General features: G+C 34.8%; 1 protein-coding gene across 1 annotated transcript in view; it reads right to left on the bottom strand.

Moving 5' to 3' along the window:
- Positions 1–7,311: 7,311 nt before the first annotated feature.
- The window catches only part of TNPO1 (transportin 1), a 56,082-nt gene continuing 36,607 nt past the window's right edge, over positions 7,312–26,786 (bottom strand). Inside the window, exons 14-25 of the mRNA XM_031602602.2 lie at positions 24,690–24,861; positions 23,172–23,258; positions 22,737–22,844; positions 21,613–21,771; positions 21,435–21,522; positions 18,891–18,989; positions 18,584–18,679; positions 15,696–15,771; positions 14,803–14,902; positions 13,302–13,376; positions 10,437–10,579; positions 7,312–8,909 (exon numbers count right to left, since the gene is read on the bottom strand). Coding sequence (XP_031458462.1) covers positions 10,472–10,579; positions 13,302–13,376; positions 14,803–14,902; positions 15,696–15,771; positions 18,584–18,679; positions 18,891–18,989; positions 21,435–21,522; positions 21,613–21,771; positions 22,737–22,844; positions 23,172–23,258; positions 24,690–24,861 — 1,168 coding nt within the window. The 3' untranslated portion in view covers positions 7,312–8,909; positions 10,437–10,471. The remainder of the gene's footprint in view (positions 8,910–10,436; positions 10,580–13,301; positions 13,377–14,802; positions 14,903–15,695; positions 15,772–18,583; positions 18,680–18,890; positions 18,990–21,434; positions 21,523–21,612; positions 21,772–22,736; positions 22,845–23,171; positions 23,259–24,689; positions 24,862–26,786) is intronic.

The following is a 26,786-nucleotide window of genomic DNA, read 5'->3' as shown; positions in this document are numbered from 1 at the left end:
TCTCTACTGCACCTACACATAAGCAAGCTGCGATCTTCAAGTCAAAGATCTTTTCCAATTTGATTATGAAATACAGTAGAAATAGAAAAGATAGCTCATAATTACTACTGTACTAACAAACAGGAAATGTAAAGTCTCAGGGATGAGATTCATGAAGCGCAGTAAATAAAATAATGAAAAAATATTAATCTGGGCTGAGATTTTTTGCTGTCTAGTCATTGAGAATGCTGTGAAAGAGATAAAAATAAACAAGTACAGGTACTAAAGTAGGGCTGCATGCTAAAAATCTGAGCAATGGGCAGGATAGGCAGTGAACAGGTTGTGTTTAGGACGAAATCATGCTATGTAAAAATATAGCCCTTGATTGTTTTACAGCATCCAGAGACAGACATCTCAGCATCTGCTAATGGAAGATACTAACTTGATCAGTTGGAAAACTGGCTTGAACTTCATAGTGTTCTTAACCTCTTGATTAAAAATCCTAAAGCATAAATGTTTATGAATACATGCAGACGGGTATTAGTAATAATTTACAGGGCCTCCTGTCTCCACGCATGTGTGTGGAGATGACACATCCTGTTGTCATTTAAGATTATGAAGGGGCTTTTTGGTGTGTTTGCTTGAGAGCATCTGTGAGATGCCTACGGCTCGTAATTAGACAAAGCTCTGAGTTATGCCAGTGGCCAATTACTTGCTTCTGGCCTCTTCAGATCTCCCCACACCCATTCTAAATACTGCCATTTCACATACTGAGAAACACAGCTGAATGAATGCTTGCAGAAAGTGAGAGCTGTGTACAAGGTTCCAGCTTTTATATGGTTTTCACCCAAGACAACAGTTTTAATGAATAAAGCCTTCAAAATTCAAGAGGACTGGAGTAAGGAAAATGAACACTGGTTATTTCTCTTAGGAAGAGTGCTGGAAAAAGCAACACAGCTTTCTTGCCCTAAGGCATGTAAAGAATCAAAAGAAAACCTGAATTCTTGTTTAGTCAGGTAGTTCATCTGCTCTTCCAAAGTACTTCTGACACTATAAGGTGTAGGTATTTACAGACCTAGGATTATTTTGGACACAGATCCAAAATGTTTTTTTCAGCAAGCATATTCCATAATGAAAATGGCCAGAAATATGAAAAATGACTTAAATTTTGTTTTCAGATACCATCAAGTTAAAAGAGGGCAGTACAAGATGTCTTGTGTCAAGATGCATTTCTAGGAAGGAAAACACAGAAAAGCTCAGAGTCATAAAATTTAAATTAAATATTTTCCAATTTAAAGGTCACATTCTGAGTTTTGAAACTGAGGAATCCTTCAGTTTCATTATCTGAAAGACACAGAATCATCTAAACAAGCCAATGTAAATGTAAGTCCATAAGTATATCGACAAAAATTTGAATTAAGTTTGTTTAACACATTGGATATTCCTTAACAATCATTTCAAGATAAAAAGACTAACTCAATGCCATTGCTTCTCATTGTGTACAGTAATATAATTGGCATCTGCAGTAAGTTCTGGGGGAGCAGACTGGAATAATGAACAGCTAAATAAATAGAACTTAATGACAGTATTAATGCAATAGTTACACATTCAAGTTAACATATATGCTGGAAGCAAAGGAGAACTAGACCAAAGTTCCTAGGTACGTTTAGTAGTGAAAATTTACAACTATCCCCTCTTAGCAGAGGGCAATAGGAAAAAGTCAAAAAGTTGTCAACATAGCACTTTCATATTTAAAATATGGAAATAAAACATGTCAACTAAGATTTGAAAAAATTATTTGTACCTGAAGCTACAAAACAGAATGCTAAAGTGTTCACTTTCACAATTCTAATGTAAGCCTGGCAAAAACAAACAAAATACAACCAACCAAAAAAGCAAACAAAAACCCCTCAAGGCTGTGTGATTCCAAAGTGGATCCTTGTATGTTTTCATTTATACATACTAAAGTAAGCATGCAGTGTAACTACATCTATTTTCCTTAAAGTAGACTGATCAGTGAAAAAAGCATCAAGTCTACCAATACACAGATCAATATTTGAGTGTCTTTTGGAAGGTTTCAGAAGTATATATTGTTCTTTTTATGTAGAACAAGGGCAAATGCCTTTGAAAGAAATGGGCTTTACATGTTAGTAACTTATATAAGCAGCATGCTTCATTCTGAGTCATGCTGGGATAACAGAAGCTAATAACCATACTGTGAACATGAGATAATATTTTATGAACAAAATATTCCTACTGAAATGCTTTACTTTTCACTTAAAAAAAAAAAAAAAAAAAAAAAAAGAGGAACAGCATGACAGATGGTGAAAGGAAAATCCTTTGCACTCTTGCAATCTGACTGCAAACATAGTCATTTCTTCTATTCAAGATGCTAGTACTTAATCTGCTCATCTCTTGTATGTGTAAAATAGTCATTAGGCCCAGACTCAAAATTAGAGGCCACAGCTAAACATCAGGATCTGAGTCAATGAAGCTAAATACTTAGTGTGTGTACCTTGATGACAAGCAGGGTTCTACCAGAGGTACCCTATAACAAAAGGAGAGGAGGGGCTATTTGAAAGGAAACTCTCCTCTGTCCCAGCCACTCAGTAAAGTCATAAGTGCATCAAGTCTTACAGATGGGAGGAATTCACCTCTCTAATGAACTGGACACCAACAGTGCTGTTAATAGCTATTCCATGGCTTTCTTCTCTCTTTGAGGCAAAAATCTACATCTGTATGTTAAACAGAATTTTAATAGAAATAGCACACTCAGCTATTTTTTTTTTAATGTCAAGAAAACATTTTATTGAATTTAATCATTACACTATCAAAGCTGTTGGTGCTAACCATGCATAATCAAATTGTCAGTTTGTAAGGTGTGAAATATTGAGCATGAGTTGTTCAAATCAACCTATATGGATTTTGCCCCACTGGATTTCACTGTTAATCTTACGCTTTCTTTTTACACTCTTGTATCAAGAAGTTATAGGCGTGGATGACCAGATCTTTAAATTGTTTGTATGATCACATTCCTATAAAAGCTAGACAAATTAGATTAAGTCCACTGCAAGGTTTCATTGAAAGTCTTGATTAACTTTTATTAATTTTCACTTTTCTGCTATTTTTATTCAGGTTATTGATAACGAGTCATGACATCTGTCCCGCCCCAAACTCCCTTCCTGAACATCTGCTATTTCAAATAAAAGTGAGTTCATCACGTAATTTCTCAGCAGTAAAGCAGTTAACTCTTATGACCCAAAAGAAACTAATTCAAGCAGGTAAACCTATTATGTCTGCACTGATCGGCCCCTAGGAGGCACAAAGCATTTAAACTGAATTGACCAAAACTTATTGAAAAAAGATTGGATAAACTGAAAATCCATCTAAATTAAAGAGCAAATTTCAGAACTAACATATCTCAACTGAAAGAGTGCACTTATGGCCCAGGAAATATAAAACAAAACACAAAATTTTCATTTTTCATTAAAAATTGGAATGCAAGATCTATATTTAAACAACTTTATTAACATAGTCAAGCAGTGATTAACATTCACATCTATTATGTCACATCATACAAACGTAAATACAAAATTACTACAGTACAATATATATTCTCTGCATGATCCAAAATATTTGGTGGCCCCAAAAACTCTTTAAAATTCAGCAGCTTATCAAAAATTAAAACCATATTCTATTCAAAATGAAGTTTTGTTAGCACAGAGGCAGACTTCAAGAAAGATCACTCAATTTAGTACAGTTTGAGAAGTTGCAGGATATGTTTGAAGGAAACATTCCAACATTGTGGCTGATACAGAAACATCAGATTTAAAGCTTTCAAGCAAAACATACAACCTAAGTTGTCAGCAGAAAGATCCAGTCATCTTTCACTTTAAAACTGTTCATATACTGCATCCAATTTAAGATTTTGGAAGTGTTTAGTATTAGTAAGTCAGACAGCATACAACATACCTACCTATCTACTCCCATGAAAAAAGATAATATTACACTGAAGACTTCACCAGCCAAATATACCTAGTCATACTAATATTTTTAAATATCCCCATAAAAAATCACCCAGGCCTTCTCTGTTTTGTTTCTCACCTAACGTAAGTAAAGAGATACCTAAGGTGAAAGTAGCACAATAGAATTGATTATAGAAAAACGATACTATAAGTGCTGAATTCTTAGAGATGTGGATTTGGCTTACTTAAAAAGTATACTGTAACACCACAAAGGGATACATATTTTATAGAGCCATTTTAACTTCCCTCACATACATACATTCAAGTGAGTAAGCATCCTTATTATTTTAACAGAATATACTCCATAAGGCAAGCAACAAGAGTACTCACCTCAGAGTTTCCCCATTTAAAATAATCTAAAACTGGCTTGCTCCAACCATAAGTGCAAAGAACAAGCATCAGTGACAGACAAAAAACAGCTTCTATTGGAGAAGAACACCTACTAGACTGATGGATGCAAGTCATCTGGAGAATGCATAGGTGAGTGCAATACACAGCTACTGATCAAGCTTCATTTACTCAAGATGAGGTTACTGGAAATATTTATGTAATACATAACAAATACGTATGCAAATTACATCAGCATCTATGTGAGATAACTGCAAGACTTTTTATTTTTCTTATTTTTTAATTTACGGCAGTCATTTCACTGCTGAGCTTAACCTTTATCTGAGATAAAAAGTTACTCTTCAGACCCTATATAGAAGCTTTATGCATCTATTATCCCCATGAAAGTACTGAAGCAATTAGTGTTAAGTTGCAAGTTCTTTCCTTGACAAAATCTGAAACAAAAGATTTCCAATACAATGTTGCATTTAAAGCATTTTTTTAAGAAATATTTCAGTTGTTTGAATATGGATGCATTCTCCTCAAGGGAAGAATGTTTTTGCACCTTTATCTGTTAATACATTCAATATGAATAAAATAGGTGAAGCAAAAGTCATTATTGTCCCACAGTAGAAGGTTAATTTAGATTAAGTTTAAGACAGAGAAGCTGCCTACCATGAAATACATGAACTGATATAATTAAGACACATTTTTATAAGCATGTGTTCTGAACAAAAAGGGTACAAGAGTATTCACCTGAGATAAAGCTAGTATTTGAGTGTTCCTAAGTAGCAATGAGTTTCGCTTGAGGAAAGCCACTTGAAGTTTTAAAATATACATTTTACTATTATACAATATATGCAGTTTAATTAAGATTGATGCTAACATAAAAGTCCTAACAAAACAAAACAACAACAAAAAGAAATCACAGTGTATCAATATAGTTAGTTACAAAATTATGCTACTTTGTAACTTTAAAAAATTATGATTATAAATTTTAAACCCATTCTCCTAGAAGTGTATCTTCTGAGTACAAGCATTAACGAGCAATAAACTAAAGCATAAGAATCAGCTCATTACAATTTAACTATATACATATTCATCGATTTAGAAAATAATCAAGCTTTGGAAAAAAATTACAAAATTGATTATTTTTGCTTGCACTGGTTATAATAATGAACTATTGTAATCTTTTTCTTTTTTTTTTCCTAAAAGAAAAGAGCAATTTCCTGAATGTGTAATGAAGCAAATTTAGAATTGAACTTTACTTAAGTATAATTTAATATCAATTTAGAACTGCCAAAAAGATGCTTTTACAAGGATTTTAAATATACTTTCTGTTACCAACTTAGGTTGATCAGCAGCTTTTGTTCATTCTTAGAATCCTTCAAAAAGGGAAACTCAAAACAGGAGAAAGGCATATATAAAAACAGTAAACACTGACCTCCTGAGGTTTCTACAACAAAAATATTCAAGTAGAAAATCTACACCATTACTTAGCAGCGGCTATTTCTGTAGTTTAGCACACTAACAGCACTTTATTCAGTGTGTAAGGAGCAAATGAAGTAAGCCGTGCTTTTAGCATGCCAAGAGGCAGAAAACACTGGAATGTAACAAAGACAAACTCACAATTCTACCAGTATAAACATTCAGTCAACATTCAAAAACTGTCAAGACTACACCACAAGAATTAAGATGCTTTTTATATATCCCATGATGCAATAATGGAATTATAACTGTTAATGCAGATTTGGAACTTTTCTTACCTCCCATTATACCTTAAATGGCTTCTGCAAATTCCTGCACTATATTATGCATACGGAATATGGTTTATTTGCTTTTAAACATACCATGAAAAAACTTACTGATACAAAAGACTACTTTGCCAGTAAAGTTAATTCCTGCCTTATTTTAATTACTTTACTTGCTGTTCTGCCAGATCAGCTCACATGTGTACAAATACCTATTAAAATATGTATGTACAAAAGTGGTATTCTAAATGAATCTGAGATGAGGTGGTTTTATTTGGTTAAAGGGGCTTTCTTGAATTTAGTAAGTTTAACTAACCTCAGATTCTAGTCATAATGCTATATATTACTTAGTTGTTTTTTATTTTATGAAATTTTTAATGCCATTTCTCTGAAATTCGTACCTAATGCTTAAACACACTCAAAATTAAAGCAAGTTTGGGTCTAAAATAATACCCCATCTTGCTAAATTATTTCTTCTAGAATTGGGTTTTTAATTGTTTCCAGTGACTAAAACTATTTCTAATTTATTTCAGTTATTAGTTCAGAAGAAATTTAGTACTTGCTAAAAAGCAATGTAATTTGAAAGCAATTTATCACATGCAATTTTGCAAAAAATACTACGTACTAGCATCATTGAATGTACTTCATACAGTACATGTCCAAACTTCAAGCGTAAAAAGAACAAAGTGGGGGGTGGAGGTGCATGTAAAATGTTCATGCTATCATGCATTAAGAAAAAAAATTTCCTGTCTAAACATGATTTTTAAGTTCACACTCACACAGTTCAAGCTTCAGTGCAATAGCTAAATCATTCAGCACTCAGAGAATAGAACCATGCAAAGAAGAGCAGTTTTTAAAAAAGAACAACAACAAAAAAAAAAAAACACAAAAACCAAAACCAAAACTCAAAACAAAAGAAAAAAACCTGTTATCCAGTATCCATTCTGCAATGCAAAGGTGAGAAACTAAATCTATAAAAAGGCTGTTATGGCTTAATTTTGTTTTGCGGATTAATTATGCAGCACTTGAAAAATGGAAAGGTGTGGCTTCACCTCTGACCAGCAGAGTTAAAAATCTCTCCATTTTCCTTTATCATCATGGGATACTCTTTAGGCAATCTAAATTAATAAAGACTTGCCACTTTCAGATGGACACAAGATCAAGTGTACCAGTTAGAATTTCACATTCACAGTACATAAGAAAATACACATGGAAGGAAAAGTAAAGGGTTAACTTAACAAGGATTTATTCACAGGAATACATGTAAGTAGAGAAAAAAAAAACACAACAGAAAAGCTAAACAAATGAAATGAAGAGGATCCAAACCAACTTTCACTCTGTAGCTTTAAACTTGCACCCTTGTGCATTTAACTACATCACAAAGGGCCACCAACATGCGCCGATACAGTGTAGATACCCTGCATTATTACATCCATTAACTTAAACATCTCATTAAGATCATGCTTTGAACAAAAAGAAAGCATAGAAGATAATATGTTGAGTGGGAATAAACACAAATATAGCAATCATGTCATCAACTTCTACAACTGTCTTTACGTGCCAACTAACATTTATGCAGCCTTTAACAGGTCTTACCATGTAACTCATTTTCAGAGATTCTGATAAAATCACTAGTATATAACCATGCAGAAAGCACATCACACTGACAGCACAGAGGCAAGTATTTTGCACAGCTATATCAGCTTTCCACATTGTGCAGGTTACACACAATACAATATCAATCTTATTCTTAACAGATCCTAAAAGGTATTTCAAGGCCTAATTGTTAACTACAGTACTTTATATCTATATTCTTAATAAAAATAAAATCCACAGAATCTTAGAAAAGGAACTTTAAATGCAGGGCTATACTGAATTGGTAAACTGCAACACAAAACTGGCGCAACATAGGTAAATGTATACCAATTTCACTCTATGTGATGCAAGCATGCTACTTCCCCACTAATTTAAATTACTTCTGATCACTATGAGCCAGAACGCATGCCTGAACCTTAAACTGCACGTTAAGAATAATGCCTTACTCTAGAAATTAAATCTAATGAAGTACAATAATCAAATCATATCCACTACCTTAAATTCTTCTTAATGTAAAAATTAAGATGTCAATCTCTCCTTTGAAGTGTCCCTCCCTTTACCCCAAAAATGAAAGGAGTGATTCATTTGGCAGCTTGCAGGTTGCTTCATTTTTCCTAAGTAAACCCTAATTAATTGGTGTTTCTATATCATATACTGCAAGTGCCTGTTCCTAATGCAGACACAAGCTGCATTTTAACTGTACTAACTTCATTTGTGTAGTTCTTCATTAACATGCAAATTCCTAGGAATCCCATCAAGCAGGATGAAATAATGTAGAAAATCCTTACTAAAAAAAAAAAAAAAGAAAAAAAGAAAAAAAAAGAAAAAAAAAGCCTTTTACTGTTTGTGACCCCCATTCTTAGGTTTCCTTTATTGTGCGCAAAATAGTTTTCCTCTTTACTTATCCCTATGGTTCAATTATATGGTTCTTATTTTGGTGCAAATCCCCACAATATTCCAGAATGTGCTGTTTTGTGAAAAGATTCTTTTTTTTCTTCTTCACATCCAGTGCAGAGTTGTAATAGGAGACAGATTTCCACCCACAAAGGCTCCAGATGTTAAAACATTTCCCAACATCGACTTAATACAGTGACGGCAACACCTCCCTCCCGCCCCTCCCAGTAGGGTTGGGATTGTACTGTATTCCCTACTGGTTTACCCTTCCCCCCAGTAAAGGGTAACATTTTCCCTGGGTGCAGAGGCTCCCTCATAGTCTCCCAGACTGAAGGACCTGTAAAGGAAAAAATAAAGGTGTAGTCAAACCTTACTTTGAAATCTGAATGACAGACCTGTGCATAAAAAGAGCCTTTTTTTTTTTTTTTTAAGCAGTAGGTACCAACCTAAGCTTAAAAGTGAATTTGTACCTAGATGTTCCCTTTATGAGTCTGCTTAAACAAAGAGTCGATTTTTAACAGGAAGACTATTATTCCTTACAACAGTGTATACTTTAAAGCTACAATGACATTTCCAATACTGCATCTAAGCTTAGATTTAAGATGAAAACAGCTGTATGTACTTTAAAAAGATTTTGCCTTTTCAGTACAAGATTATGAGGCAGTCATGATGGCCAGGAAGTATTAAGCTTATGTTCTTCTAACATAACAATTTGACTTTTAGGTAGATTCAACAAGACAGCCGTATTGCCTCCTCAACAGAAATGGAGAGCAACTGAGAATTTTTTATTTTTATTTTTATTTTTTTTTTCCAATTTGGCATTATACTTCATTAGAAGGCAGAAAAAAAATCAACTGCACATCAGAACTAAAATACCCTCATTGATTAATGTGTTTGAACTTTGCTTATTTTTAATCAATTGTTCAGATGAAACATGCAATTCAAAGAGAACTTATTGTGCCACCAACTCTGAAAAATATTAGGCTGATTTTTAAATAGACGTTCATTCAACAATATACAACTGAATTATGTGATACATTCCTATGATTTCTGTGCAAACATTCCAGAGCAATTACCACATTTATACAATGATTCAATGAATGAACTTAACCTGCCTTATTTTTTGGGTAGAATAATAAATTCTTCACAACATCACACTACTTTATACACAGGTGCTTTGTTTATATTTTCTGCACAGAAAGTATACAAAACAAGGTGGTACACCATAGTCATTCTAGAATCCACAGTCACTGTTGTATGATTAAACTGAAGTATTCTCTAAGAGAACGGTAACCACTGTGTATTGGTGCATAAAGTGGAATATCGCAATAATAAATACATCAGCCTTCCCAAAACATCAACCTCCACAAACAGCAGAGATGGAGAATATTGTAATATTCTTGACTAAATGCCAAAACCATCTAACATGTAAATAGGAATGTGCTGGATTTCACATGGATAAAGTATTTTAAACCTATTTTCCTGTCCTAGAGAAATATTCATCTTATATTACATCTGTTATCGCCTAACCCACAAGACACACATGGAGCCTGTGTCTAGTATGCTGCCTGAGGAACACACTACTTGGCTTATTAAACCTGAGCAGATACAGCTGCACTTAGTCTTCTAACCTTGATACATGATCAAGCATATTATACACTCTTTTATAGAGAGACAATTACTTCTGCTACAGCTACCAGGATTTTGGTTCAACATTATGCCTTTGTTTTTTCTCAGAAGAAGGAAAGATACCTGATACAACTCATCTCAAAATTTTAATCTAGTCCACTAATGTTTTCATAAGGCAGAAATAGGAAGAAAGTACACAATATAACTATTTTGCAAGGAAGATTCATGTGTTTACCTCTAATTATGGGACTGCAGCTACAATGCACGAGGTTAAACTCCATAGTAAGCTGCAAGGCGCTCTTTTAAGGGAAGAGGAAACTGGTCTGAGAAACGCCTCCAATTCTCATCCCCAACTTGATTTTTAAACCCATGAAGAATCTAAAAGCAATGAGAGGTAAGTAAGTAATCAATAAACAGAAGATATAAGATCATTATTCACAAGCAACATATGTAATAGCTTTCAATCCTCTAGACTGCTCAATTATATAGCTGAACTGTCCCACTTACTAGATTTCCTGTAACATTTAATGCCTCCCTTAAAAGAAAGAATCAGTTATGTAACGTAAAGAATTTAGCTATCCATTCCAATGAATATTTATTTATTGAGTAACATGACTTACAGTTTAGAGTAAGCTATTTCACAATGCTAAATGTTTTGTCAAACTACACATTTTCTTTATTATTACTGTGTATGTATTCCATTTGTAAATGTGTTGCAGGTTCTGGAAGAAAAACTGAGTCAGAACCACAGCTGATACTTACAGAATTAATGCCTTTTAATTTCTAGCACAAATTAAAAACAATTCTATAAGAGCTGTGTTTTCCCATGGAACCTGTAGACAACTGTGACTAAAACAGAAGTTGTTAAAATCTTTTATACTTTGAAACAGTAGGGATCTACAGCAGTAAAAAAAAGTCAGCATAAGAGACAAGAAAAATCCCCCCACCTACAGGTTTCAGTCTGGACCCTTCAATACAGGAACTTAACTGACAACTATGAAAATTAAATGATTATATGAAAAGGGGCCTTAGTATTTATACTCTGAAAACAGCAGGTTAAAAAGCAAACATAAGAACAAAAGCAGGTGCAAAAGCTCTTCCTCACAACAAAACTACTACAGAGTCTCAACATTTAAAAAATTTTCTTTGAACTCAACTATACCTAATTGTGGAATGGCCTGTCAGGATAACATTTTTACAAAACAAGCACTGTCAAATTTAAAGCTCACATTATAGTGTTCACTCTCAATACATCATTTTCAAAGAGAGCTGTCATTGAGCAAGATTTAACAGTAGAGACATCACAATTCATTTAACTATTTTTCTCCATTAAGAGCTCATCCAAAAACAGGTTTCTTTCCTTACCCTAACAGATTAACCAGCTATCAAAACTACAAAAGAGATCTAAAAATGTTTAGGTATGACAAAAAGAACATTTAAAAAATAATAATAATAATTAAATAAATCCTCTTCCAGTATTGTTTTAGCAGATGAACTTCAGCTAGTGTCTTTAGATGTCTCGTCTTCAAAAAAAAACAGAGAGAAAAATTTTAGGAGTACAAGAGAGAGATCTTTAACACCGACAGCTGCCTTACCCATGCTCTTGGAAGAGTTATTTCCTCTATCAGCTCTAACGCCAACAAACAAAAAATCACACAAAAAGACTTCAGGGGACTATGAAAAATGTTTTTTTTTTTTTTTTTTCCATAATTCTTAAATGGCACAATCTGTTATGCAGCTGGCAAAGGGATCCAGTCTAATGAGAAAGTAATCTAAAAAAATCATACGCCATCACTTGATGAAAGTTTTGACTCCATTCTTGCATGGAGATAGACAAAAGAATACACTGTAAAAAGCCATGCACGCTCTCATATAAAGTGGTCAAAACCCACTGTGTCTATTTTGGATACATTAGATCCTGCATGAATAGCTTGGAAAGAATCTGAGAGGAGTTTAACTTACTGAGGCAAGTACTGAGTGCTAAAGGACCAGTGCAGAACCATGTACTGAAAATGCTTAAAACTATCATCACAGACAGCATCCTGGACTTTCTTTTAAGGTTTTAATATTTGTTATTTCCTTCCGATACTAGAATACTCACCACTGCACATTTCCTGAACCCAATGCTTCTTTGTAGCTACTCAGAGAATTAGTCTGCTAATTTAGGAGGCAGTTTTTTGTTTTTGCTCCTCAATATGGTATTTGAAGATTCCAGTTTATGTTCTGATGCTGACGCTTTGAGTTACTTCAAGACAAAATGTAATACTGGCCCATGACCCTAATACATTCTTGGAAATACACTCTATTTCAGCTTTAAGATGAATTTCATTAATTTCTGACATACATCCTTCCTAAAACAAAGATGTTTACTTAACAGGTAAAAACATCTGTTCAAGAAACTGAAATTAGGGGTTTTATTTATTTACTTTTTCTAACTTAAGACATGGAACAGATAATTTCAGGGTGGTGGGCTTGTTGCTTCTTGCTGAATTTACACAATACAGTCACAGTTCTTCTGTGTAATCTTTACTGATAAGCTGTCTAGGACATATGTCCTATATTCAGTGTACACTGGTTCCCTGAAGATCTGCTCATCCAAGATGGAAAACAAAGAGACCAGGATAGCACTGTAATATTTTTCATTTGCATTCTTCTAGATATTTCTTTTAAATAAAGTGGGCTTCTTAATGACAAAAGAAAAAATCTTGAACAATACAGATATCATTTTCTAAAGATGACTTAAATGTGTTATAAATAATCCTGTTTTTCAAAATGCAGTCAAAATGCTGTAGGCTGACATTATGAAAAGCTCTCTGAGGATGATTTTATTTTTTTTTTTTAACTAAAATCCTAAGTGAACTTTTCAACACCATTAAAAAGAAGTACGTAGTAACTTGAATACACTTAAGTAAATATAAATTAAAAAAAAAAAACAACCTTCAGATTGCTTTGATGTTTTGTCTGAAATTTCATGACTTTGCAAAGAAGCTTCACAAGTACAAGTAGTACTGACTGAAATACACAGCAAGAAAGAAACAGAAGATCCCGAACCATAATCAGGATATATTGATAAGAGATGAGAAGATAAGAGAAACATTACCTTACAGAACATGTCTCGGAGATCATCTTTTGGGCTAATCCACGATGCAACAGCATCACAAAAAAAAATAAAGTCCTATAAGATTAAATAATCACATAGGTTAGAAACCCTAATTTATAGGTCTGGAAACAACGCTCAGCTCATTCTATTAACTGTACAAGATTTTTGATCCTAATTCAAAAACTGATTTTATTTTCAGTTAATGCAGGCAATAATGGTAAATTATTCTACACACAGATGTACAGAAATGTAAATAGAGTTGGGGCATCTTTGTTTGATGAGGTTTATTTAATTAAAAAGCCAAAGTCATACACACAACAACATAAAAGGGCAAACCAAAACCATAGCACCTTTCCTGTCATAACATAACAGCATAACGTAACATAGCTAACTCAAATTCTTTCAGTTCAATCATAGAAATCCCAAAACAAACCATTTTAACATCAAGCAACAAATAAGACCATAAGACCAACTTTGTCTCAGAAATTTCTAGCTGGAAAAAAAGCAGCTGTATTTCTTCAAGCAGAGCCAGAGTTTATTTTAGGGACACACATGACATTCAAAACCAAAGCTATATCATAATCCCTGCAACATAGTTCACCTGTTATGCACTACATTTCTTATTATATTGCTGAGATACCACCCTTCGATAATTGACAGTGCATGTGTGTTTTGATAAGAACCAAAGATAACTACTACAGAGATGGAGATGAAAAAATGAGAGAAGTTCTTAATTTTCTGCTCTCTTTATGTGTGAAAGAATAAATGGACAGCAGAAAAGAAGGGAAATGGCAAGTACAGAACAAACACAAGTTAAATCATCTGAAAAGTTCAGAACAAGAAAGAGGCTCAATTCTTGTGTCTCATAGAGAGGGATTTCAGGCAGAGAAGAAATTCATCTGTATTTTCCTCTCATGAAATGTTACATCGGTATAGCTTAACTTCAGAGCTGTGGAGACTAAAGAGCAAGTAACATTCTATTCTTGACACAAATTTAAAGAGCGTCTTCCTAGTCACATTAACTATGCAAGCAATATATCTGACGTTGAAACAGAATCTTCCCTTCTCAAGTTTTAAGAATGAAGGGGTAGTTAACCATTTTTGTTCTTTTACTTTTTTAAAAGTCTAGATTACAGCTGAATGATAGGATTTAATCAGATTTTGCCTTATATTTTCAGAGATCCTTCACACAAAATGCTGACAGAAATATTGCATCATTCACAGTGTTAGTCAGTTCATTATTTAGATACACATTTTAAATAGAAGACAAAAAAAATTTTAACACCTCTTTTCCTCCTTTTCACTGAAGAACAAATCCAGAATTATGATACATATCTCTGCAATGTAAGTAAACGTTTTGGTCTTCTTGGCCTCAAAATAAAGGCATATCACGTTCTGCACTGAATCAGCATCAACCTAAACCTCTTAGTATTTCATATACATTTTTAAATACATTTTACGCAAATAAATGAAAAAAATCAGATCTATTCATGCATCTTACTTGGAATACGCCATTGGGGTTGACTGTGATCATGGTACATATCCCACGGAATGCTGAGTCCTTTTCCTCATTGTCTCTTATGTTCCGGAGAGAGGTGCACCTAGTAAGTTAGAGAAAATCTTAGCTAGTTTTATCACGCTTTCATTCAATCAAGTCAGATCTAGATGACAGTATTTGATGGAATAAGCCACACGGATAAAATGACTTGAAACACTATTGAGAACTGTTAGGAAAACAGTTATTGTGGTGTTTACTAGCATATTCCCATTATCTACCATCTCCAGAACCTTGTTCTTCTGTTGCACCATTTATAAAGTGTGACCTGTATTCCATTAAATACAAAAGAAACACATATCTGAAATATTTATAGTAACTATTATTATTAGAAGCAGAACATATAATATTATCACAGTATGAATTATGTCAGATACCACTTACAGAACAGTTATTTAACTTTTACAGCAGCAAGCAAGCTATTTTATACATGAAACAGATCTATAAACATATATTCCTTACAGCATTTCAAGCCTCGGACTGATTTTTTTTAAGTAAAGTAATGCACAGTTTAAATTTTACAGTATTGGCATGCATTGTATTACCATTCTGGTGGATTTTAAAACGCTCTTTCATAGTCAAGCTTTAACACAGCAAGCATGTGACAATCTTATCCCATGCATAAATTAGTCGTTAGCCACAACATAAAAAAATACATGACGGTGCTACTGAAAACTCACAAACCTGATAGGACAAGATTAGTCACATGGTTGGCAATGATTAAGGATTGAGATTTTGTAACCAACTGAAAATATATCTAAAAGTGAGATAGAGAGAAGAAAGAAAGAAAGAGAGTGAAGAAAAATGAATTAAAAAAAAAAAGATTGAATAATACACACCAGGGTCTTATAAACTGCTGTAGCATGGGGGCCACCTCTTGAGGACAAACGTAACCAAGACGACCAATTGTTATTGCTAAGGTAACGCAATCACGGTTATACACCACCAAACGCCAACCAAGACATGAGCAAATGAGGGGGGAGGAGAAAAAATAAAGAAAAAACAACAAATAACTCAGAAACAGAAACCAACAGAATCTGTGTATGATAATAAACATAAGATTTCACCAGTGCTGTTTATTACCACCCCCTAAATAAGAGGCAGCAACATATATGGTATACTTTCCAGGGTAAAAGAAAAATTAAAGAAGTAAATGAGAGAACACCAAAAACACAATTTAAAAACAAAAGTCTTTCTGATTATGTAGTCATTCTGCCCTCTTCACTTACTTTATATTAAATTTACCTAGCACGCACTACTGAGACTTTATTCAAATGTATTAGGGATTGTCTTACTAAAAAGGAATTTTCAGCTTTAATATAAAGTATCCTAAACATTTTTTCAGTATTTAGAAGTCAAGTTTTTAATATGCTTATCTATGACTAATAATATGTTTAGAAGTATGTTTACATTAAATATACTGTGGTCTATGAATGCTAAATAGATGAAAATTATTTTAGAAAACAAAAAAAAATTGTTCTCTTTATAATTTTAGATAATTTAAAGTGGTTGCTAGAGCAACTAACTGCAAAGTTAATTCTTCTTTTCACAACACTCTTCATCATAACAGCCATACAATAATCTGACTTCTGATGTGAAGGCATAAATGCAAAATCGCTTCTTCATATGATTTGGTAATTCAGTCCTTTGTGGAGGGACAGACTGAAAAAATATTTTATAACTGTGTTTTAATGGTGTTTGCTCAACTCACAAAAGATTAATCTTTAGAAAAAGGAGAGGGTGGGGAATAATGTATCAGGATTACTTGAAGCAAAATACATGAATAATACTAAAATCCAGCAGATTTATATGAAGCAGAGAAAGGAAACCTATGTTCAAGGGACATACTACGCAACACTCTAATTAAACAGGCAATTGTGAACAGTTTCATGAAACATGCAATAAAGCAGATGATGCTTTCTCCAATAAAAGTTTGGTGTAGGATATACCAGTAGTACGAATGTTAACAATTCCACAAAACCTGCTGTTCATTTGCAATATACTATTTCAATACACGGGATCTAAAATTTTCAGCAGATATAACTCATTAAAATGTATTTGAATTGCTTTTCAAATACAAGTTTCAAGTTAAAATACACTCAAGTTTTATCCATAAGTTTTCACAGCTACAGTTTGTACAAGAAATAGAAACTTCTGTCAAAGATCAAGTTTTTGACACATACTCACTTTCAGTACTACTGCTTTTACTGAACATAGTCTCCTGTTTCTATAAAAGTGTGCTCATGGCTCAGTACATAGCAAGCTAAAGCAGAAAACAGTAATACTCTTGCACATACCAGTGATATGCAGCACAATATCCCACAACAAACTTATCATAAGTACACCACACTCAACATTTATCTGCAGTTATGCATCCACATTTAAAGTAACTATTAAGAGAATAAAGAAAGTGTCAGTGTTCGGATGCTTCCAAAAATTCCACAACAGGGATAGAAGCAAAAGTTTAAGCATTGGATGCCTCCCAGTTACAGGTATTACACATCCATCAGTGAAGAGGAAAGGGGGGCCAGGAGTGTGGGGAGAAGGAATTTACGCTGACATACTATCTCATGGTCTATTTGAAAACAAGTACATATTTGCTCCAAAATTATCTTTTCAAAAGGCAGTATCTATTTTATCCCACAGCTATGTAGTTTTCCTTCAAGTTCACCTTCCATACTAAACTGAGAATAGTAGAAGAGATGTAGCTAAAGCACAGCCTTTACATTAAGAGAACACCAGAGGAGAAATACACATTGAAAATCAGTCACCAATTTACTTCATGATAAGCATAAAACAAACTTGCATAATTTTCAATCTTGTCATGTTATAATGACTAAGTAATATTTTCTTACAGGACAATAAATTTTCAGACAAAAAAAGGATTCTCAATTAGTAAATGAGAAACCTGTCAGATTATTAATAAAATTCTGTTTGAAGTATGGAAGGTGTTCTTCCTACCAGAACGTGCGCTCTATAAATGCAAAAGAAACAAGCCTCAGAAGTTCCAGCACTGTTTGGGAACTCTTTCCAGTTTGGAAGGCACAGCTGTTGGCCAGAACACAAATCACGTGTGCCAATTTTAGGCTTGCTTTCAGAATTACTCTTCTTTTATTTTACTTTTGTTTGTTTATAGTGACCAGGTAGAAGTTGTACATGACTTCAGCTATATTGCAGTAAAAATGCCATCACAGATCTAGATTTTGGTGATCTCACAAATCAGTATTTTAGAAAACAGTGTTGTCTTTTGTTTCTTGTTTGTTTGTTTGTTTGCTTTTTAAATTCAAATTATCTATTATTTGTTTTATATACACTGATTGTATTCGTTTCAAACACTGGAGATAAACATACACAATGCACACGTGTAACGATTTCCATATGTTTAAATAAGGCTAATATTAGGTTATAAGTGTTACTGTATATATATGTTATATGTAATTCATACATAATACTTAAGAATACTTAAAAAAAAAATCAAATAGATGACTGTTATACTAAGTGTTATAGAGGTGAGAAAGCAACAACTTTAAGAATCCAGATATACAATAGAAAATTTAATGCAAGACTGAGACTTGTAGGAGCTTTTGCAAAACAGAGTTGTTTTTGCTTAAAAAAGCCAAATACATTGCAATACAATCAGTTCTGGTGTTATTCACCTACGTAATTTTTAAAATAAAAAAAAATAATCCATAATTCCTTCAGCACAAATGCTTCAGTTTTTGGGTACCTGTGTTCTCTAACAATGTCTTTGGTGTGTTGGGTCTGTTAATTATTTCTACAAGCTGGTGCAACACCATTGGAATATAAGGCTGCATCTCTATACCTGAAATAGTCAAAAAGAAATATTTAGAAAAAAATGATTGTTAATATATATCCAAGTAGATTTCATACATTGAATTTATTATCAAGGACAAATCTCAACCTTAACTTAAGTTTTAACATGAAAGTATCAGTAAAAACTAAAAACAAACAAACAAAATCAAAACAGACTAAGCATGCAAAATGTGCAAAGATTCAAAGAAAAAAAAGCTTACCCATCTGAATGGAGATTTCTCCAATTGCCCAGGTAGCATTGTTACACACAGAAATGAATTCAGGGTTTAGGTTGGTTCCCAAAATGGGCATGAAATCAGCTAAAGAGAACAATATTAAAAAAAAAAAAAGTGTTTTTTTTTTTTTTTTTAATCATTTGAACCTATTTAAATACGTGGAAAATGTTACACATGTATTAATGAGAGCTGCATTTCTGCTATATATCAGATAAACTCAGATTTTAGAATCCAAGTAGATGAACAAATCTTTTCAAACTATGATTCTAAAATGCTTCTAAATAGGCTTTATCTTTATGCAATTCTATAAACCCTTTTTCTCCCCTTTCCTAACTGGAGTAAAGGGGAGAAAGCAAAAGCAACTCAATAACAAGCACTTGTAGTTTTATAACATGGTTGAACAATCAGTCCTCGAACCACTTAGATAACTACATATACAAGCGTACTAACAACAAAAGAAGAACCCAGAAGGCAATCACATCTATCACTGTAACATCTGCTACTTGAAACTTTACATTCCCAAGGCTATCAAAGCATACATTTGGCAAAGTGCGTATCAAGAACATTTGAAGGATGAGATAGCAAATATTGTGGAATCATGTAATTGATGTTACATTCCTACTTAAGACAAAACAAAACAAACACCAAGAACAAACAATGCCCAAGACAAAACATGCCTTCTAGCCAAGTTCTCCTCTTTCACTATAGATCACGGTATTATAGAATGGCTTGGGTTGGAAGGGACCTCAAGGATCAAGTTCCAACCCCCTTTCTGCAGGCAGGGTTGCCAAGTGCTACACCAAATACTAGATCAGGCTGCCTAGGCCATCCAACCAGGATGAGAGAGAGAGACAGGGCACCCACAACCTCTCTTGGCAGCCTGTTCCAGCACTTTATCAGTCTCTCAATGAAAAATGTACCCTGACTTCTAACCTAGATCTCCCCTCCTTTAGTGTAAAACCATTTTCCTTCATCCTATCACTATCTACCTGTGTAAAAAGTTTATTATCCTCCTGTTTATAATCACCCCCTAAATACTGGAAGGCTGTAATGAGATCTCCATGCTGCCTTCTCTTCCCCAGGCTGAACAAGCTCAGCACCTTCAATCTTTCTTCACAGGAGAGGTGATTCAGACCTCTAATCATCCTTGTGGCCCTCCTTTGGACTCTGCAAAAGCTTCACATCCTTCCTTTGCTGGGGGCCCCAGACATGGATGCAATATTCAAGAGGGGCCTACCAATGGCAAAGATGGACAATCACTTCCCTCACCCTCATGGCCAGTCCTCTTAAGATGCAGTCCAGGATACCATTGGCATTCCAAACTCCAAGCGCACACTGCTGGCTCATATTAAGTTTTTCCTCTACCAGGATGCTTAAGTCCTTCTCAGCAAGGCTACTCTCAAAGAATTCTCCCAGTCTGTACACATATATATGGGATTACTTTGATGCAAGTGCAAAACTTTGCACTTTCCTTTGATGAACTTCACTGGGTTCTTATGGGCCCAGCTTTTGAGTTTATCAAGGTTCTTCTGGATGGCATTCCTTCTACCATATCAACTGCACCACTTAGCTTGGTGTCATCAACAAATCTGCTGAGGATACTCTTGATCTCATCCTCTATGTCACTGATAAAAATGTTAAAAAGTACCGATCCCAAGACAGACCCCTGAGAGACATGGCTCATCAACAACCTCCATCCGGACATAGAGCCATTGACCATAACGCTCTGGATGCAAACTTCCAGCCAATTCCTTATCTACCAAATACTCCACCCTTTAAATCTCTTTCTCTCCAATTTAGAGATAATGATGTGGTGAAAAATCATATCAAAAACCTTGCAGAAGTCCATGCAGTTTCTGTGATAGCAATAAGATCATAGTTTTCCATCAAATGCAATTTCCTAGCTTCTCATGTTTATTTCCTACACTGCAAGCATTGGTATAGAGGCACTTCAGCTGAGCTTTTAGATGCATTAGTTTTCTAGAGAAGTATTCCCACAAACTTCCAGGACAAATCCAAGGTTTTCCTCTGTTGCGTCTTAAATTAACTGTACTCCCTTATCTCTCTGTCATTCTGTATTACAGCTCCTTCCCCCAGTAGCTTTAGTTTAAAGCCCTAGCGATGAGCTAGTCAGCTTGGTGCCCAGTATACATGGTATATCTATCTATAATTTTAATGTAGAGTTCAGTTAAAAAACAAAAGTAAGAGGTACAAATTCAGAAATTTATCAAATGAAGCAACTGTTGTAATTAAGTTTAAGTAAATCTTTTTATATATTCCAGCATAACAGGCAGTTTTTACATTGTAAAAATCAAGCAACAAAATGAATTCTTTACACTGTCTAAAAAAACCCATCTTTTAAACACACAGTTTGAAGGAAAAAAAGCCACAGTCCCTTGCTGGTAAAGAAATATGAAAATATACAACATGACAAGGCAAGACATAGATAAAAAGAGCTTAACAGTGGCTAAAGGAACAATTTATCAGTCTGTAAAACAAGTTAATTGTTTAGTATCAAAGGAAACATACCGATGCAAGGTTTAACATGCTGAAAACACGCCTTTGTCAGATCACCTAACAGCGCAAAAGAACTCTGTCGTACTTCAGGCATTTTATCCTAAAGAGAAAAAGAAGAAATGTGACAATTCTTGAAGTGTTTCTGATCATCTTAAAGAAGATCCTTGGATTAATCAGTTTCTCATCTCACCTGCATGCATTGGTACATCAGTGTCAGGATATTGCTCCGAGCAACCAGCTGCTCAATGTTGCCTCCAAGACCTTCAGCTAAACCACTGAGTAAATCAAGAGCCACAATCATGAAGTCCTTATCTGGAGCCTCATATTGGTCTGGTTGAGCATTGTGCAACTGCAGCAAATAAACATGCATTTTCAGAATGAGAATTACATTTTCTCAGGGATATGCAAAACTGTAAAAAACAGTTTCAGAGATTCAGTGTTATACTATAGATGTCCCTGGCAACCCCTAACTTTACATAGTTCATAGAAACATAGAATCATCTGAGTAGGAAAGGACCTTTAAAGGTCATCTAGAGTCCAACTCCCCTGCAATGAACAGGGACACCTATAGCTAGATCAAGTTGCTCAGAGCCCCATCCAGCCTGATCTTGAACGCCTCTAGGGATGGGACATCCATCACCCCTCTGGGCAATCTGTTCCACTCCCTCGCCACCCTCACCGTAAACGACTTTTTCCTTATATCCAATCTAAATCTCTTCTCCTTAAGTTTGAAACCACTTCTCCTTGTCCTATTGCACCAGACCCTCCAAAAGAGTCTGACCCCTTCCTTCTTACAGCCCACTTTCACATACTGGAATGCCACTATCAGGTCTCCCCAGAGAGACCTGACAGACTCCCTATTTTTCTCCAGGCCAAACAGCCTGTTCTCATTGGAGATGTGTTCCACCCCTTGAATCATCTTTGTGGCCCTCCTCTGGACATGCTCCAACATGTCTCTCCTGTACTGCAGACTCCACAGCTTGATGCAGCACTCCAGGTGAGGTCTCATCAGTGCAGAGCAGAGAGGCAAGATCACCTTCCTCATTCTGCTGGCCACACTTCTTTTGATGTGGCCCAGGACGTGGTTGCCTTCAGGACTGTGAGGACACACTGCTGGCTTGCATACAGCTTGTTTTTGACCAGTAACTCAAGTCCTTTTCAGTAAAGCTGTGTTCCATCCTTACATTCCCCAGCTTACACTTGACTTTGTTGAACCTCATGAGGTTCTCCTGGGCCCACTGCTTGAGCCTATCTAGGCCATACATTGTTTTAATGAGTTACTCTGAAAACATTGGAATAGCAATAGAAAATTACCATGGCTTGTGCAAGGGTCTTCTGCACTAGATTTACACAACGCTGGTACACAGGTTCACAGTATGGAAGAAAGCCAGATTGCAAGGCAGTAGCAACTGACGACAGGCACTGGAATTAAAAGAAGGAAAAAAAAAAAAAAAAAGAGGGGGGAGAGACAAAGAAAAGTCAAATCTATAACTGTGAATGCACAACCCAGAATGACTGTAGCAATTAGCTCAGCCATTAAAAAAAAAACTTTTTTTTTTTCTTTTTAAATAAAGATAAGGAGATCGTTAGGGAAAACACATAAGAATGGTACAATATAAATACAAGTGGCTTCTGCTACAAGCTTTACTGTAAGCCCTTGCAGTTACACATCCTAGTAGGTAGTTTCTTGAGCAAAAAGCATAACTCATAAAGAGAGCTGATATATGATATTCAAATTTTAACTTTTACCTCTAATAAAGGGAAGAGATCCTTATCTTCATCCTTCAACATGTTCCACTTGTGGATTAACGGGGGCATTAGCATCTGAATATATTCCTGTTCAGGATAAAAATGCATCAGCTGGTTTCTTAATTGCATGCTGGTTTATTTCAAAGTCAGAACATTGATATATTAAAAATCATTTCTACTTTTTCAGCAAAAGAAAACTGATGTGCTGCAAACCAAACACTGTAATATGCACAAGTAGTTTAATATTAGAGTTTATAAGTTAATTACATTCTCAGATTTTTTTTCACTGAGACATGTAATCACCTCTGAAGAGTGGAGTTTTTCCCCCATGTTTGGTGTCAGTTTTGCAACTTCCCATAACTGTCTGGGTTGTTACAAATTTATAACTGCCTATGGATTTATTTACTTTTTTTCAATCAGCACTGCAATTGCCACTTGCATTTCTCAATCATTTCACATTACCCTGCTGTACAAATTACCCCATATTCCTGAAACTTCATCCTCAAGCAACTAACCATGCATGAAGTCATTTTCTATCCATCTAGAAAGATAAACTTAGTCACTCTGTAACAAGCTGTTTGATCTTCTCTGCCACTGTTCAGTCACAACGTCAAGCAAGGCATCCCTACTGTTAGTGCTACTGCTCCCAGAAGATATCTGAATAGCCAACAAGAACTTTCCGCTAATCCTATGTCCAAAACCACAATATTCAAAGTGACTGAAGAAAGTCCCACCATCACCAAGATGATTCCCATTTATCTTCCTCTAGGCTATATGAATGGTTCCCATTTATCTTCCTCTAGGCTATATGAAAAGGCCAAAGAGATGTCCTTTCATGGTGGGATGCCTTGAACAGCAAGTAAAGTGCTATAGCAACAACTCTGATTGATTTATTCTAGTGGATCTATGTCACATGAAGCACTAAAGAGAAATAAAACAAATTTTAACAGCCATCATAAGAAGATGCATACAATATGTGACATCTACACATTCTACAAACAAATGTATGTTGCAGAAAAAAACAGCAAAATGCTCCATACTAGAGTATTGGCCTTTGCATTATCTGTGCTTTTCTTATTTGTAAGTTGCATATCTGTTCCACTCTAATACAATTTCTATTGACGATGTGCTCCACTACATAGGCAGACACGCAGAGCAGCTAAAAGTAGTTGAAAAAAAGAAACTGGTCATTAGAAATTAACATACATTCCAGCAATTCCTCTTAAATCTGACTTAATATTTATACTGATACACATATCTCTAAGCTGAAAAAATCTGAAAATGAAGTAAACAATCACAACAAGAAGCACATTACAGAAACCAGAATACTTAGATCCACTGTTACAAAATTTGGAATATTTGCATAGCGGGTAAAGTAAATGCAGCTTATGTATTTTTCATGCAAACATTCAGTACCATCAAAACCTACAAGGAAAGGTCAGTATTTCTGTTTTGGAATGTGTAAAACACACTATAAATGTATGATGAGCATTTTCATAGAATGTAAGGTATACTCACTGGTTTATTTAGATGATGGCCTACAGAATCTGCTAGAGTTCCTATAGCATCATAAAGAATAAGCAGGTTTTTATGCTGGTATTTACTAAATGCGAAGACCAAAGTGTCAAGTATATATGCAAGATAAGGAACAAGTTCTGTACAAGCCTCCTCTTCTAGAGTAGCAAAGGCACTGAGGGACAAGAACAAAAACCAAAAACCATGTTAGTCAGTACCTTTGGGAAGAAAAAAAAATCCACACCAAAAACAACAGTACAAACTCCAAACACCCCACATTCGCCATTTCTTTTTAACATAAAACTTTATTCATTCTAGGTATGTTTTCAGAATTGTAAGACTGAGGTTACTGCAGTAATATTTTGATTGAATACATAAGGATCTTGTACTATGATGAACAAAATTCAAGTAATTGCTGTAAAAACTATAATGTATACACATAAAGCCTACTGTGCTGCCAAAAGCATTACTGTATACAAGTTACAGTGTTTTAACTTAAATAGTAGGAAACATAATTAAAGTTGCCCATTTTGAGCTAAAAAAAAGCCTATATATTTAACACGTGCCGCAACTATAACTGAGGCCTAAATGCTCTTGTACCAGTACAATACTGGCATCTCTTTCACGGCAGTACACTGCACTGAAAAACAGGTACAGAGAGACAAAGAAAACGAAAGTAAAAATGAGGATTGAACAAATAATTTCAGCCACCCTTGGTCAAAAAACACTTCATGGCATCACAGAAACTTCATGCCTATCAAGTGATTGTGAATGACAGCACTAAAAGACATGCTGCTTCAGAAAAGGAATTAAAGGAAAAAATCAAGAACTACTGATGATTTACTGCTCTAACTTGTGTCAAGAAGACTCAGTCAATCCCAACACTAAAAATGTATGCAACACCGTAAGAGGTGAACAATCCCCTACTACTCTGATACCAAATACAGAAATGTTTTTTACTTAAAACAGTGGAACTGTAAACACTAAATGGCTATTTTACTTACATACCTATAGTACTAATCTTATTTAAAATTATTTATTATATTACTTCGATGTATTCAAAATACAAAAAAGATATAGAATGCAAGCAGGAAAATGTGTTTCAATGAAATATCTTTTCAAGTGTCTTCAACTGAAGAAACACTTTCCTCAGTATCACAGAAGTGAGAGTTAAACATCTGCAATGATACACAAGTAAGTGATGAAAACATCTTGTATTCTGTGAGCAATTTTAAATATAGCAGACAATGATTTGTGCAGCTGTAAGGATGTAGGTTTTAGCTTCTCTCCAAGAAGGATCATTATACTGCTATTTATAAAATTACTAAGTACATTTTTATGTGTAACAGTTCTACATCTTCCTTAAAGTGGAATTTCCTGAACTATTTTAACTGCAACAATGTTTTTCATGAGATCATCTCTGCTGTAAAGACAGCATTTCAAAGTAGAGTATAAGTCTAATGCTGGCTAAATACACACAAAAAAAGATCAGGTGCATCACTGTTTTTAATATTTCCATTTTACCTCTACTGAAAGGAGAGATACTTTTGTTTCTGCTAATAGTTTCCACTGCATATTACATCATTCATAAACTTTCCATAAGGGCACTGAACAAGTGCAGCACAGCTGTATTTAACTACACACACATTTCAACCATGTTTTTAAAGGTGAGCAGGAATTCGGAAGCGTTTTTCTTTGTTTGATTCTGCTTTTTTTTCTTTTCTTTTTTTTCCCTTTCCTTTTATTTTCTCATCCCCTCTTTTTCTCCCCCCTTCGCCCCCCAGTAGAATTTGTAAGTAACTCTGATTCATAGGATCAGAAAAATTGTGAAGAATGAACTTTTTCATGTTCCTGTTTGTTCTGGAAGAAACAAAAGGTCGTCACTGTAAAAGACAGGTGGATAGAAGCAGAAGTTAAAGCTGAAGAATCACAGAATCACAGAATCGTAGGGGTTGGAAGGGACCTCCAGAGATCATCGAGTCCAACCCCCCCGCCAAAGCAGGTTCCCTACACCAGGTCGCACAGGTAGGCGTCCAGGCGGGTCTTGAATATCTCCAGAGAAGGAGACTCCACAGCCTCCCTGGGCAGCCTGTTCCAGTG

The sequence above is a fragment of the Phasianus colchicus genome, chromosome Z, assembly GCF_987193195.1.
Source record: "Phasianus colchicus chromosome Z, bPhaCol1.hap1.1, whole genome shotgun sequence".
In the NCBI taxonomy this organism is placed as follows: Eukaryota; Metazoa; Chordata; class Aves; order Galliformes; family Phasianidae; genus Phasianus; species Phasianus colchicus.
Note: the sequence above shows the minus strand (reverse complement) of the source record. Positions and strands in the feature narration are given on the sequence as shown.